This window comes from Sinocyclocheilus anshuiensis, unplaced genomic scaffold (assembly GCF_001515605.1).
Source record: "Sinocyclocheilus anshuiensis isolate Anshui unplaced genomic scaffold, SAMN03320099.WGS_v1.1 scaffold107, whole genome shotgun sequence".
Classification (NCBI taxonomy): domain Eukaryota; kingdom Metazoa; phylum Chordata; class Actinopteri; order Cypriniformes; family Cyprinidae; genus Sinocyclocheilus; species Sinocyclocheilus anshuiensis.
The window spans coordinates 2,159,218-2,173,313 of NW_015549584.1; the positions used below are offsets into that span (position 1 = coordinate 2,159,218).

General features: G+C 37.9%; 3 protein-coding genes across 5 annotated transcripts in view; 1 reads left to right on the forward strand and 2 right to left on the reverse strand.

Moving 5' to 3' along the window:
• LOC107657925 (signal-transducing adaptor protein 1-like) overlaps positions 1-972 on the reverse strand; it is a 12,757-nt gene extending 11,785 nt beyond the window's left edge. The window contains exon 1 of the mRNA XM_016446256.1: positions 762-972. The gene's annotated coding sequence lies outside the window, so the exon portion shown is untranslated. The remainder of the gene's footprint in view (positions 1-761) is intronic.
• Positions 1-7,226, forward strand: part of LOC107657856 (MPN domain-containing protein-like) — a 9,015-nt gene extending 1,789 nt beyond the window's left edge. The window contains exons 2-12 of the mRNA XM_016446126.1: positions 263-267; positions 1,728-1,839; positions 1,977-2,055; positions 2,494-2,590; positions 2,704-2,776; positions 2,857-2,933; positions 3,011-3,179; positions 3,277-3,347; positions 3,435-3,524; positions 3,796-3,888; positions 4,702-7,226. Coding sequence (XP_016301612.1) covers positions 263-267; positions 1,728-1,839; positions 1,977-2,055; positions 2,494-2,590; positions 2,704-2,776; positions 2,857-2,933; positions 3,011-3,179; positions 3,277-3,347; positions 3,435-3,524; positions 3,796-3,888; positions 4,702-4,788 — 953 coding nt within the window. The 3' untranslated portion in view covers positions 4,789-7,226. The remainder of the gene's footprint in view (positions 1-262; positions 268-1,727; positions 1,840-1,976; positions 2,056-2,493; positions 2,591-2,703; positions 2,777-2,856; positions 2,934-3,010; positions 3,180-3,276; positions 3,348-3,434; positions 3,525-3,795; positions 3,889-4,701) is intronic.
• Positions 7,227-7,358: 132 nt separating this feature from the next.
• LOC107657927 (endophilin-A2-like) overlaps positions 7,359-14,096 on the reverse strand; it is a 29,478-nt gene continuing 22,740 nt past the window's right edge. Inside the window, exons 2-10 of one of the 3 annotated variants that reach the window (XM_016446257.1) lie at positions 13,325-13,393; positions 12,721-12,793; positions 11,852-11,995; positions 11,618-11,751; positions 10,947-11,105; positions 10,139-10,242; positions 9,911-10,044; positions 9,606-9,653; positions 7,359-7,712 (exon numbers count right to left, since the gene is read on the reverse strand). In XM_016446257.1, coding sequence (XP_016301743.1) covers positions 7,519-7,712; positions 9,606-9,653; positions 9,911-10,044; positions 10,139-10,242; positions 10,947-11,105; positions 11,618-11,751; positions 11,852-11,995; positions 12,721-12,793; positions 13,325-13,393 — 1,059 coding nt within the window. In that variant the 3' untranslated portion in view covers positions 7,359-7,518. The remainder of the gene's footprint in view (positions 7,713-9,605; positions 9,654-9,910; positions 10,045-10,138; positions 10,243-10,946; positions 11,106-11,617; positions 11,752-11,851; positions 11,996-12,720; positions 12,794-13,324; positions 13,394-14,096) is intronic. The other 2 variants (XM_016446259.1, XM_016446258.1) reach the window with 2 other exon arrangements.

Below are 14,096 nucleotides of genomic sequence, written 5' to 3' on the forward strand. Positions count from 1 at the left end.
TACGCCTTCTTTCTTTGCGTGAACATTTGGGTGGTGTTATGCAAATCTTCCCACATAGTGATGTAGGTATGTGGGGGCACGTTAGAACGAGCCGTTTTAGGTAGGCGTGGCTGACTTTAACTTTTATAAAGAATATCTCTTTGGATTTGAGACTTTAGTCTTTGCAACTTTACAGATCTTCTTTATGCACCAAGAGCTTGTAACACTTCAAAGAGAAAGGAAAAAATTTAATCGCATCATATGACCCCTTTAAACATTTCAGGTTTGGTGGGCTGATGACATGGTGATTTTGCTTTTGTGTTGATCATTTTTAAATATGTGACCCTGGACCACAACACCAGTCATAAGTAGCACGGGTATAGCCATAGCAATAGCCAACAATATATTGTATGGGTCAAGATTATAGATTATATATTAAATATATATCTTTTATGCCAAAAACCATTAGGATATTAAGTAAAGTTAATGTTCCATGAAGATATTTTGTAAATTTCCTACCATAAATATATCTTTTATATATTTATATATATTAGCAATGTAATATGTATATTTAGTACATATTACATTGCTAAGAACTTCATTTGGACAGCTTTAAAGGCGATTTTCTCAATATTTAGATTTTTTTTGCACCCTCAATTCCAGATATTCAAATAGTTGTATCTCAGCCAAATATTGTCTTATCCTAACAAACCATACATCAATGAAAAGCTTATTTATTTAGCTTTCAGATAATGTATAAATCTCAATTTTAAAAAATTGACCCTTATGACTGGTTTTGTGGTCCAGGGTCACATTTGTTGACAGTTCAGTTTTTCTGTATGCGCTGGAATAATACGTCGTTCTTTGATGACATCTAGCGGTGAGAATAAAACTCTGCGTTCCATTCATTACCGTAAATCCTATATTATTTACGCATAATCCCACCCAAACAAACCATCTGTCCACTGCTGGGTCCCAGTCGACTGCTCATTTGACCGTGGTCCAGGGCCATTAGAAACTGTATCTAAACTGATATGAACAGAAAAATGGCAAACAATGGCTGCCAATTTCCGTGTAATATTTCCGCGAGTAATGCTTCCGTTGTAACAGCAATGCAAAACACATCCACCCCCCGCGCTGGAGAGACTACCACCACAAACACCGCTAATTTATAAAGGGCAGTAAATGACAAGGACGGGTAGGAGGGAGAAAGGGGAGGGGAATTGACATTAAAGAAACACTACACAAGGAAACTAGACTGCAGACGCACACACGCCTTCATTTTATGTTTTTGAATAACAGCCTGGTGGCGAGTGTCCGCACAGAAGTGTTACATTAACAACGCTGAACTGAACTGAAGTAGCGGAATAAAGACATCGCATCAGTCTGTGCAGCAGTCTCAGGGCAAAGCGTTTCCAACGATTATCGCGAAATGGGTGAGAATAAAGAAATTAGTGATTTTTAAATAAGCGGTTGAAATTAATAATTACTAGGCCGCGGGGTTGCGGAGAGGAGCGAGAACAAAACACACTTTACATAACGTGAAGTTGTATTTTTTAACTTGCGAAAATATCGTACGAGAATTTCGTACTCGGCGTGCAAAGACCTTTAGTCAAAAGAAAAGAAAGATGTTGCAAAATGTAAATAATAGTAACCAAGAACTTAAAAGGTTATAAATCAGTTACAATAAATATAAACAATCACAGTGCAGCCAGCAGTTTGTGTATGATTTGATTTGTTTACCTCAGAGTCTGATAAGTGAAGGAGAGGATGATGAGATGGGAGATGATGACGAAGAGGAAGGAAAAACGACCATGCTAGTTGAGGACAAGAATAAAAAGTCCAAACCTGAGCTGCACGGTATGTCATCATCTACATAAACATGGAAAAATCTCCACTCTTCACAATCACCTAGACTCTTCATATCAAAACAGGACACCTGAGAAGGCATGACTTGGCCTGTTTATATATGTTATTTCCTCTTTGTTGGTTTTCAGACATTAGCCTGGTGCAGAGGAGAGACAGAGAAAGAATTCCAGTCAGGTATTGCACTCTTGGCACTAGAGATGCTGCAAGGTAATTATTACGTTACAAATATAATGTTTCTTTTTTATACGACAGTTTTAGTTTTAAACAACATTTATTGCACCTTCTTTTACCTGCCTGAGGCCCTTAAGCCTAATTGTTCAGTTCTGAGTTGAGGCAGAAAAACTGATGGAAACAGAAAGCCCTGTTTTTAACATTGATAACAACACAAAATGGTTTTTGAGCACCAAATCAGCATATTAGAATGATTTCTGGAGGATCATGTGACATTGAAGAATGGAGTAATAGCATGTTAAAAATTCAGCTGTGCCACCACATAAATAAATTGCATTTTAAATATAAATGAAACAGAAAAGTTATTCTAAATTTAATTAATATTTCACAATATAATTGTTTTTTTTTAATCAAATAAATACACTTTCTTCCAAAACAAAGTGTACCTGAGTATTTCTGTGTTTGTCTTGACAGGGATCCTCACACTCTCGTAGAACTGTCTGCCTTTTCTGCGATCAACCGCTTCCAGCCTTTTAATGTAGCAGTGTCCAGCAATGTTCTGCTGCTAATGGTATGAAGTGCTCATGGATTTATGATTTTACAATAAAGAGTAAAGTCAATACTGATGATAGGGTGTCAACAGTTGAAGCCAATATAAACCTTTTTACTCTCCTCTATTCATAGGATTTTCACTGTCACCTGACCACAAGTGAGGTGGTGGGGTATTTAGGGGGCCGATGGGACACTAACACCCAGTGTAAGGGTGATCATTTTTTTAACTGCTGTACAAACTTTGGAGGTTATAAACACTTAAAATGTATATTTCATGTTCCTCAGTGCTTACAGTCTTGAGGGCGTTCCCTTGCCGTACGCGGCTGGCAGATAAAGACGCTGCACCAGCAGTCGAAGAAGAGGTTAATCTGCAAAAAAAACATTTTGTTAGTGAAGTAACATAGTCTGAGCAGTTTACCTTATTAAAACGGTGTTGCAGATTTGCCAAAATCTCTTCATGCGGGGGCTGTCATTGGTGGGATGGTATCACAGTCACCCACGAGGCCCCGCCCTTCCGTCTCTGCAGGACATAGATTCACAGATGGATCACCAGCTCCGCCTACAAGGCAGCAGTAATGGCTTCCAGCCCTGTCTGGGGATTATCTGTGGTGCGTGATGGATTTCCCAGATGATTATTACACAACACAGCCTGTATTTTATTGAAAGAATGATCTGTTATGTCTTTTCTTTGTCCACCAATTATAGGACCCTATTACCATGGCAACCAAGGTGTGGCCTCCACCATTACGCCATTCTGGGTAGTTCCCCCTCCTGAGGTAACTGTTCTTAAACATTTACTGACATTTTTTTTTTGCTGTTGATGCCAAAATATTAGCTTGCTCTTATTTTCTTCTTCCGCTTAGCAACGACCCAATGATTACGGCATCCCAGTGGCGGTAGAGGTCACATACGTGCAAGACAACTTCCTCACTACAGATGTACTCAATGAGATGGTACGATAATAACTAACATCCTAAATTTATGCAACAATGTCCATCTTGGGAAAGCAGGGATTTTAATCTCTTCTATAGTTCAGCATGCTTCAGAAATAGTAGCTTTTGAAGCAAATCACTGGTTGTCTCTTCAGTTTCCTGCAGCTATAGATAACACCTCAGTCTAGATTAGATTAAAGTGTCTAAATTACATCCTGTAGAATTAATCAGTATGAAGTCTTATGAGAAGCTTAGACCGATATGCGTTTTATTTTTATATCTCTGTGTATAGATGCTGTTGGTGGAGTTTTATCGGTCTGCTCCTGACCTTGTGCAGTTCAGTCAGATGTGGAGTCCTAATTCCTCAGTACTCGACAAAATCAAGGTCTGCTATAATTTCTCTCCTTCATACATACACAAACAAACAAAACACAATATACATTTTCATGATTTACAATTAACATTAAGGTAAAGTGTGTAATTCCAATGCCACTAGTGTCAACAAAGGGGACAGTCCAAAGTCACATTAGAGCCGGTATTGCTATGTCAGACTGGTTGGTATACGATGTTTTGATAGCATCAATTTCAAAAATCGATCTGATGTCATTTCAGAAGAACTAAAGCTTTTACTTGACATTTTAGAAAGAAATGATTGCCTTAATCTGACTGAAATCAAACCTTTAAAGTGCATATGCACAGACTTAATTATGGAAGCTTCTTTCTGCTGCAGGATAAAAAAAATAAAAAGGTAATTGCAATTTCATCTCACAATTCAGACTTTTTTTTTCTTGCAGTTCTAAAAAAGAAAAAGTCAGAATTGCGAGATATAAATGCAGAATAGTGAGATATAAACTCAGAATTGAGAGATATAAACAAACAAAAAAAAGGTTGAATTTTGAGCTAGTGTAACAATTACCTTTTTTTATTACATGGCAGAAAAAAAACTGAATTGCAAGATGTAAACTCAGAATTGCAAGAAAAAGAAAGTCAAAATTACCTTTATTTTTTTATTTTGAGGTGGAAACGGGCTACCATACTTAAGTGTATACTTTTCAGAAAAATCAACCTGCAAATGTCTTAAAAGTTGTCTCTACCCATTATGCAGAGTTGGTATCTTTAACGATCATCTTGCAGCAAAGCATGACTATATGTCTGACTAGCAGTATTTAAAGAAATTCAAAATTTCTGTCATCCTCAGGCTTCTCTGAGTGGCCACGCACCCAAAGACCAGGCGTACGCACAGATCCTGGAGCACGTGTACAACCAGCTGCGCAGCACTCAGTGACCGGAGCAGTTTACGTCTGCATTTGTGTTACGCTGTAGAACTGTTGACTTGGGACCTCCCGCCCTGTGCATTACCGTCTGTGCACTGTTATACTGTATATGAAATGCCTTCATGGAGGATATATCATATATGCTTCCGTTCAAACTGTTGCCTTTAGGACTGTTAGGTCTGTATCACTGGCTGTGGTTTATACGATTCTGCCATATCTGTGCTGTGAAACTTGTCTTCCTCTGTGGTAGAAACGTTTGGTGGGTAGTTAGGAAAGAGAAGAAGCTGGGTAATTGAGTTCTCTCTCTCTCTCTCTCTCTCTCTCTCTCTCTCTCTTTATCTGTTTGTGTGGTTAGATTTGTGCCATCATCTGCCATGTTGACTACGCAATATGGGAACAATGCCTTTTACCTGCTGAATACCTTAAAATATACACTGGAACAAATTAAATGTGCCGATTCCGTTTGCTTCTGGCTTCTAACCTCATAACAATGTTTTTCTTACCATACAATTAAAGAAACAGTTCATACTCACACAAGTGAAACAAATGGAGTACTTTCTTGAATTTATTTACTTAAAGACGAGATGACACAATAAGATACAAATATTTAGGGTTTGGGATATTTAAGAATAACAATATAATGCAGTTAAATCTGAAGGAGGAGACTTTAAAACTACAACATACATCAGCCTGCTATTAAGCTAACATGCAAAAAACATTAATAAAAAAGGTTGAATGGTTTTGTATGCATATATAAAAAATATAATACTAAAAAGAGCAGTACCAGAATGATTTATTTTCATGTAAATCATTCTGGTAGCCACGTTCGATTAGACAGAAATAACCCATTTGTTGTTTTCTTAAACTTGTACTGCTGCAAAGGCACATCTGTACACATGCTTGTACATCTGGTCACAGCTAATGTCAAATACCAACAAGCCCTTCGTAAATAAAGAAAAAGGCCAGACAGAAACTACATATTAGCTCGAAAATCATAATTAATATTTTGTTTGGTGTTCTAGATCCATTCTTGCCATCGAAAAGGCACTAAAACTCTTCTTTTCACATTGAAACGGTGATCGTAGCCTGTCTGCTTCAGCACATCTACTACAGTCTGTTACGGTGAGCAAAACAAACCGTGGACAAAACATGTAAACAGATGCTGAGAGGAAAAGAACACATAGGTGCTCTATGCAGACAGGACTTGGGAGTCGGGGTGGAGGGTGTGTAGGTCCATGCTTTTATGGAGTGTGACAGAACAGTATTTGAAAAAACATCCTAAAAACTAGGGAACACCGAGTAATGAAGAAACTAGATCTCCAATCACTTTTAAAGCTCTAAAAATACATTGCAAGTGATGGGAGAGAGCAAGAGATGTAGCACCATCCCTTCATTTCTGAAGATGGGAAGATTTTTTTTAAATATCAAAACATTCTGTGTTAATTAGAATTTAATATGGGGCTTATGAGCCAACATCCACCCTAACCACGCCTACATATACACACCTGAAATAACGGGACACTGCCAGCAGCATCAGATGTAGAGACTACCGTAAACTGACATCAAGAGGAGAAAGAGAGAGGAAGACTATTATTCAGGCTGCCGGAAGAAGAACTATTTGGCTGTGTTTCCTTCAGAAAACAGTGTGTAAATGGTTTGTCTGCCACCCTTAGTGAGTTAGAAGTTGTAAGGGGGGCACAAAGTGTTTCAAAACGGTTGTAGTGCAGTAAAACCCTCTCTACCTGACTAAACACATCCTTTAGGTGTTTTAGCTCACCTTTACGACATAATCCAAGGTGCAATTCAGCGTCTAATTTCTAATATCTTGTAAAAATATACATGAAAAAAATATTAGATGACAAATAGCTATAGAAAAAGGTTACAATTATGGAGCGTACAAAAGGACTATTTCCTTTCTACAGGTCTGTGGCTCAGGATTGCTGCACATTGGGACATTGCACGCACAGCCCCACTGCTCACGTGTTCGTCACAGATACAAGGCAGTTTCTCCTTAATCTAAGGAAGGTCAATGTCGCAGCCTGACCAGCAGGGGCAGCAAGGGGACCAGTCGAGTAAAATGCAACTTCTCACAATCCAACAATTGAGAATTCGTACTGATTAAGAATAGCCTGTCTACTCTTTAAAAACATGATAATTTCACCACAGGGATATCATAGTGTGTAGTCATTTCTTTTCAGTTAATGCAGCACAAACAGTATGAGACATTATTAAAAGACATGGACAATGAAGTGAGTTAGTGTGTCTGAAATGTTAACTTAAGGACCAGGTTATAATAACGTCCATACGTCAGTCAACCGGTCAGTCAGTCAGTCCTGGAATGTGAAAGGTCATCATTTCCCAAAGTTCCCTCCTTCAAAAAATAAATCAATGTGTAAAAGTGCCAGAGTACAGGCATACAGTGGGTACGGAAAGTATTCAGACCCCCTTAAATTTTTCACTCTTTGTTATATTGCAGCCATTTGCTAAAATCATTTAAGTTAATTTTTTTTCCTCATTAATGTACACACAGCACCTCATATTGACAGAAAAACACAGAATCGTTGACTGAATACTTTCCGTACCCACTGTATTTGGATCAACGGCAACAATGTGGTGAGGATGAAGACCAAGATGACTTCAGCTGGCTCCTTTCTCCCTACCTCACTTCCCTCCAGCTTTCTCCTTTTCACTTTTTTTATTGCTCTTTCTCTCTCTCCCCTCTTTTCCTCAACGAAGACCTCTTAGTGTGGCAGAGGAACGATCACCTCCACGTAGTTGAGAGGGAAGAATCCAGATTGGCCACGCAGCATGCCTTCATACCAGTTTTCATCGATCTGATTGGTCAGAGTGATGATGTCACCCTCGTGGAAGCCCAATTCGCCTTCATTCTCCGGATCGAAGTCATAGAGAGCTTTACAGCACGGCTGCTCCGCTGCTAAAAGGAGAGATGGAGAATGGGATATTAAGGTGGGATTTTGGGAATAAGGGATGTTAGTATACAGTGGAGGAAGTAAAAGCTAAAAAGGAAATATATTGTTGGCCTTATAACAATAATTTAACTATTACATCCTCATGGGTCAAATATCTGACATTCTTGGCAAAAAAAAATAAGACAAGGATTATTAAGGATAATCAAGGAATTATTAACTTTAAAATGTCATATATGTATACACACACAAACGTAATTGTAGAAAATACAAATTTGACATTTTTTGGGGAAAAAAAGAAACATTAAAAATATTATTTTTATATTTATCATATTTGAAAAAAAAAAAATTGTAGAATTTTAAATGAAATGCACTAAACACTCTAATACGTAATAGCAGTATTGTTATTGTTAACTAAAATGATTAAAATTGTTTTCGGTAATTGAAATAAATTTGAAATAAAATATAAATATCAGATGAAAACTTAAATGAAAATGAGAAACATCGACATGGCAACCGACTGAAATAGATATGTTTAAGTTGAAATACTAAAATGACTAAAACGGAAATTAAAATAAAGCCATATAGAAATTATAGATAGACAATTATAGATACATAATAGACAAAAACACACAATAAAATCACTGAACTATAGTAGTATATAAATGACGATAAAAATAACAATGTTTCATAGCAGTAAATCAAAATGTTAATCTTTCCCAGACCAGTCTGTCAAACCAGTCATGGAGTGAAATATGTGTTAGTGTTTAACACAGTTTTAATCTCACTACAACCGTCTGGGTTAGGACGAGGTGCTCTGTTTTAGTGAGGGGTCGGGTGCCAAAGCCTGGGTCTGTAGTCATGTGACAGAAGACCTCCAGTTTCAGTCTGTAGCAGGGGATCACTCTGTTAGGTGGAGCAGCAATCTGTGCTTGAGGCCAACACACATGCACACATTCACACACACACACACACACACACACACACACACACACACACACACACACACACACACACACAGATACTCATACAGTCGCCCTCTCTTACATACGCATCCAGCACACATACCCTGCAACAAGACACTATGTAACCTGTAGTTTGCTGTTCGTCAGTGCAATAAACTACCATTTAATGAAGAGCTGAACCTTTCATGAACTTTATAAATCCCATTTTCACAGCTATAGAAACTCATCTACAGTAGATGTAAATAATCAATGGAAGTGAAATTAAGAGGCATTACATCAAAATTATCAGCCCCACCACCAATAGTGGAGTTACAGAAAACAAATTCAACCAACAATTATGGTATATTTGTTTGCCCCTTTGTTTTGGCTGCTATGATGTGCACATTTTTGTAGCTGTTGTGCTGTTGCGTAACTTCCCCCCACATTCTTATTTGGTTCTCTTCCATATAAAAATGCCAGACATGTAACGACATTAAAATTCAAGGTGATTTGATAAGCCCATAATTATTTTATGCCTGATAACTGATAAATGGCCTATTAAATTCTATAATGTCCTGTCTACAAAAAATAAATAAAATAACAAAAGTTACTCGTATACAACATTTTAATGTACAGTTATGTAAAATGGATATTCATTTTGAGATTATCTAATGATTACATTCAACAGTGTCATTAAATTATCTTTAAATGAGCATTAAATGAGCATTAAATGCATTTTTTAGCGCAATTAAATGTCTACAAATATTGGACATGAAAATGCACAATTAAATATCCAATATCTGGTAAAATATAATGATTATATACCGAACAATGTGCAGTTTTGCACATTCCTACTTTTATTCTTGCACCTTGACAAACTTTTCCTACACCCCCAACACACAAACACACAAACTTTCCCATGCAAACACATACAGAGCCACACACTCTCTGACTCACGCAATCTGGGTTTCCACGTGGATATTCTGCCAAACTGGCGGTATGGCTCTGATGACGTAATGGGAAGAGAACACAGAACAGGGTCACTGGCTGACGATGAGAGCAGCTGACAGCTGTCCAGTTGTCTTGCCTATCCTGCCACATGCACAGGCGGTCTCATCACACCCTGCCACCGGGCCGCAACCGCACAAAGCACAATGTGCCTTTCTCTCACTAGCCTCAAGTCCAAGGCATTTCCTCAAATGTAATGAAGATCATATATCCTCATCCAGGAACAGCTAAATTAGTAAATTATCTGGTCTTACCTGCACTGCGCATGGGTGGAACAGATGCCGGGGTGAAGCCACCATTTGACTGTTCGTTGGTGTCTCCAAAGTCAATTACAGGCTTGGGCTTGGGCACATACTCTTTACGAGGATGTGACTGAGCTTCTTTCATCCTGGTTGGTTAAATAAGAGTCATATATTGCTTCTTTCGACAGAACAAAGAACAAACACACATGCTTTGCAAATTTCATGTGCCCACATACACACCTGTCTATGAGTTTGTCAGAAAGCTCATCCAGGATCTGAACAGCCTGTTTGTGGTACTGCAGTTGCGACTCAACCAGTGATGACAGCTGGCTCACCTGCTCGATCTGCACAAGAACACACAAACATTAAATATATAAATATGCACTCATGCACATCTACACTTATGGTAATACTGGGAAATCACAACAACATTCATAAGCAAATAGCCTAGTTAATGAGTCATTTCTGAGGCCTTGAGTTCACACGAGTCTCACTAGACTGCTATATTTAGACTGGGAGCTCTGCTAGCTGTTCACACTAAAGGTTTACTATGGTTTAAAACTGTACCATACTGTCTTCAGTGTATTACTTTACATCTAGCACTTGATGGCTTTAAAATAGTCTTTTTTTCATAGACTCCACCAGCCGATGTTTATTCCCTCATCAAGTTATGGTCATTTTCAACCAATAGATGGCACTCTGACATCTCCATAAAACATCAGATAAAAGCTACAGCCATGAAGCAAGAGGATTTTTATCCTTTTGGCTGCACTACAGCTTTATTGGATTACCTGTCTTGACCCCACGGATGGGCTGGAGTCAAAAAAGGACAGAAAAAGTTTATTTTTCAATACTGCTAATTCTAAAATGACAGCCTTTGCCAAAAGTTCTTAAGATAGAGACAGTTGGTACAAAAATCAGTAAGGCAAGGTGTTCCAGACAAACACTGACTTATTCAGTGCTGCTAATAGGATTCGCACAACCCCCCAGAAAACACAAAAAAAACACACCAAATGAAGCATCAAGCTGTCAGATGGTAAATCCTTACATCAGTTTCCAGAAGGTTGTACATGCTGATCTCAGCCACTTCCTTAGATTCATGGAACTTCTCCAGAGCCTGCCTGACCTCTTCATCTGGAATTTTCCCCTGACGTTTCTTCTTATAGTCATAATCCAGCCTGCGTCCTTCAAGCTTTTTCAAATGGTGCTGAGAAAGAGGGAAACTCTCCATTTCAATACTACTGGTGTGGAATTGACCACATGAAACATAGTTAAGGAAATGAACTCTAAATATAAAATTTGTTCCTTCAGAAGGAAAAGGAATACTTTATGGTACAGAGGTTATTACTCTTCAGCTCATCATTAAATCAAAACAAACTGCAGATATTTAATTTTTGTTTATCTGCACCTTCAAGAACAAAATGTGCATAAATGGCATATTTAGGGTACAACAGCTTGTCACTGGGGCAGTCCCCTTGAAGGGACATCTTTGTACCTTATCTACAGCTGAAAGGTGCATATTATTGCCTTATAGCAGTAATATGTACCCTTAAGGTACTACTATGAACCTTACTCTAAAGGTACTGCCCCAATGACAAGCTGTTGTACCCCTAACGGCACAATTTTTGCACATTTTTTCTTTGAATGTGGGCGTCATATAAAAATTATACAGGTATTTTTTAATTATATATGTGTGTGAGACAGAGAATGTAAGCAAACCTGTATTTCTCTTAGGTCCTTGTCAGCCAGGCCTTGTAAAGGGTCGATGAAATTCTGTTTGACATCAATGTCCAATGAATCCTTCACCTCTGCTAGCCTCTTAATACTTTCACCAACATCAACTAGAGCACCACCTACAGACACACATGCGGTTGTTTTGTACATATGGTTAGCAAGAGAATCACAAACAAAATCTCTGAGGTTTCAAAAGCTGCACTCATTTTGTAAACCCACCAAAGTTTGTGTCCTCTCCGAGTTCTTTGCCATACTTTGCCATGCATTCTCCCAGCAGCCCCTCTGCCTGTGGATAACCTGGACTCTTCACCTGCCCTCTAATCTTAGACATGGTGTTCAACATAGAGAGCTTTGCACGAGATGCTGTGTGAAAGGAACGGAAGGAAAAAGATGTTTTACAGTAATGATCAATAATGGTTATTGTATGCATCTGTTCTGCCAGAAAAAGTATACATCTATTTAGATGCAGAGGCTTAGGCTCATGTATACAGCTGAACACACAGCCTTTCAAAGCATTTAATAGCGTGCGTGAACACAGGCGCTCAACACATGCATGCTATAAAGTTTCATCCTTGTTCAGTGCCTGCGCCATATCTCTCCAGATGTTAGCATCGATAAAATGTCTCTGCCCTTGTTTAAACTAGTTGGGAATAAACTTGTTTAAACTTGCTTCGGAATATGCCTACTTTCACAATATATGGTAGCTGAAAAACAGTATGTGAACTGAATAATAATGTCCAAATTCTTAGTATTCATAAAACAGTAGGTGAAAAGTTCCAGGCTGACTTAACTTAAGACTACTGACGAGATTGTGAAGTGCAGATCTGATGGGCATTTTTATCATCTCATGAGGCCACGGGAGAGGATTTGTGAATAAAAGTGAAGTGACTCAACTGACGCCATAGGTCACATGACGAATGAGAAACATGGCGGATGTAGCACTATGCTGATGATAAACATTTGTGTCACGCACCATATGCATACCCGTAAAAAACAAAGTACACTTTGGGCTTAAGGACTATAATGTATACAAACCTTAAATAGGCACAAAGATAACATAAAAGCTCCAAGAGCATTTTTGGTCTTACCTGGATTGGGCTGCAGGTACTCTGATGTTTTAGAGATGACTTCTATTACAGCTTTATTTGTCACATCTACTTTCTATAGAAACACAGAGGGGAAGTCACCACACTGAGAACACGCACACAACCAGGACAAACACACTAACCTATCAGTTAGTCACACTAGATCTATCAGAACACTGCTTTTTTATTCCTCTTTATGTGCTAGTATTCTAAGAAACCATTTACTAAAATATCGAATTACAGAAGAACTAAATGAAGAGGCAATATCTGTGAAGCCATTAATGTTCAGTGTTAAACAAACAAAGTGTTTTCAGGAGAACGGATGACATCACTCAGGTATAGAGGAGAGGATTATTAAATAAATAAAAAAATCATGCTAAGACACTGCAGTGAATAAACATTTCAGATAATTATCCTGGATCACTACAGCCACACCACTTTCACTTTGTAAGCAAAAGAAACTTTCCAGAAAAACACAGGTGGTGTAGAAAATCTTACTGATGGATGTGTGGGACAGAGATCAAGTCTTTGAATCACTTAATGTGTTTAAATCAATGTTTTTTAGAAAGACTGTTGGCTGCAGTGTGGGAAAATACATTCAACTTACTCTCTCCAGGTCCTTGAACTCCTCGTCCAGTTTAGTTCCCTCAGCACCACCAACCTTCTCACTCACCATCTGACACAAACAGAGAAAGAAGCCATCTTTAAATCCAGTATAATCAATGTATTACAGTCAAATATGCAAAATAACACTAAACTGCCTAAGGTTGTACTGATTAGAGGTCGACCGATAGTGGATTTTACCGATACCGATAGCTAGGTTGGACCACACTGGCCGATACCGATTAATCAACCGATAGTTTTTAAAATGGTAAACGAAAACTAAAACAGAGCTTTACTATTTTTAAAAAAGCAGTAGCAGTACTGAAACATACTTTGTAAATGAATAAACATATTAATATTAATTATTATATTGATCATTAAAGTTATTTCATAGTTTACTAATGTTAAAAAAAGAAACTTTAAAAAATCATTCATTCAATTGATTCATTCAAACGGCTGAATCATTCAGGAATGAAGCAAGTGACAATATTTATGAATGGGTAATCATGAATCACTGACTCACTAGATTCGTTTAAAAACGCAGTTCATTCATAAACGAAACACCGCTGCGTTTGAATGGAGATGCGCAGCGGCTCCGCTGTGTCTTTTGAAACTATTTTCGACGACGAAATAGAGCAAAATCAGACAATAGTGTTATAGTCAGACAATGTAAGTCACTTAATATTAACTTATTGTTTATTTAATTTTATTGTATTAAATCATTATCACATTTACAAACTCCTTTAAAAATCATTAAAAGCTGTCACTCATCTTAG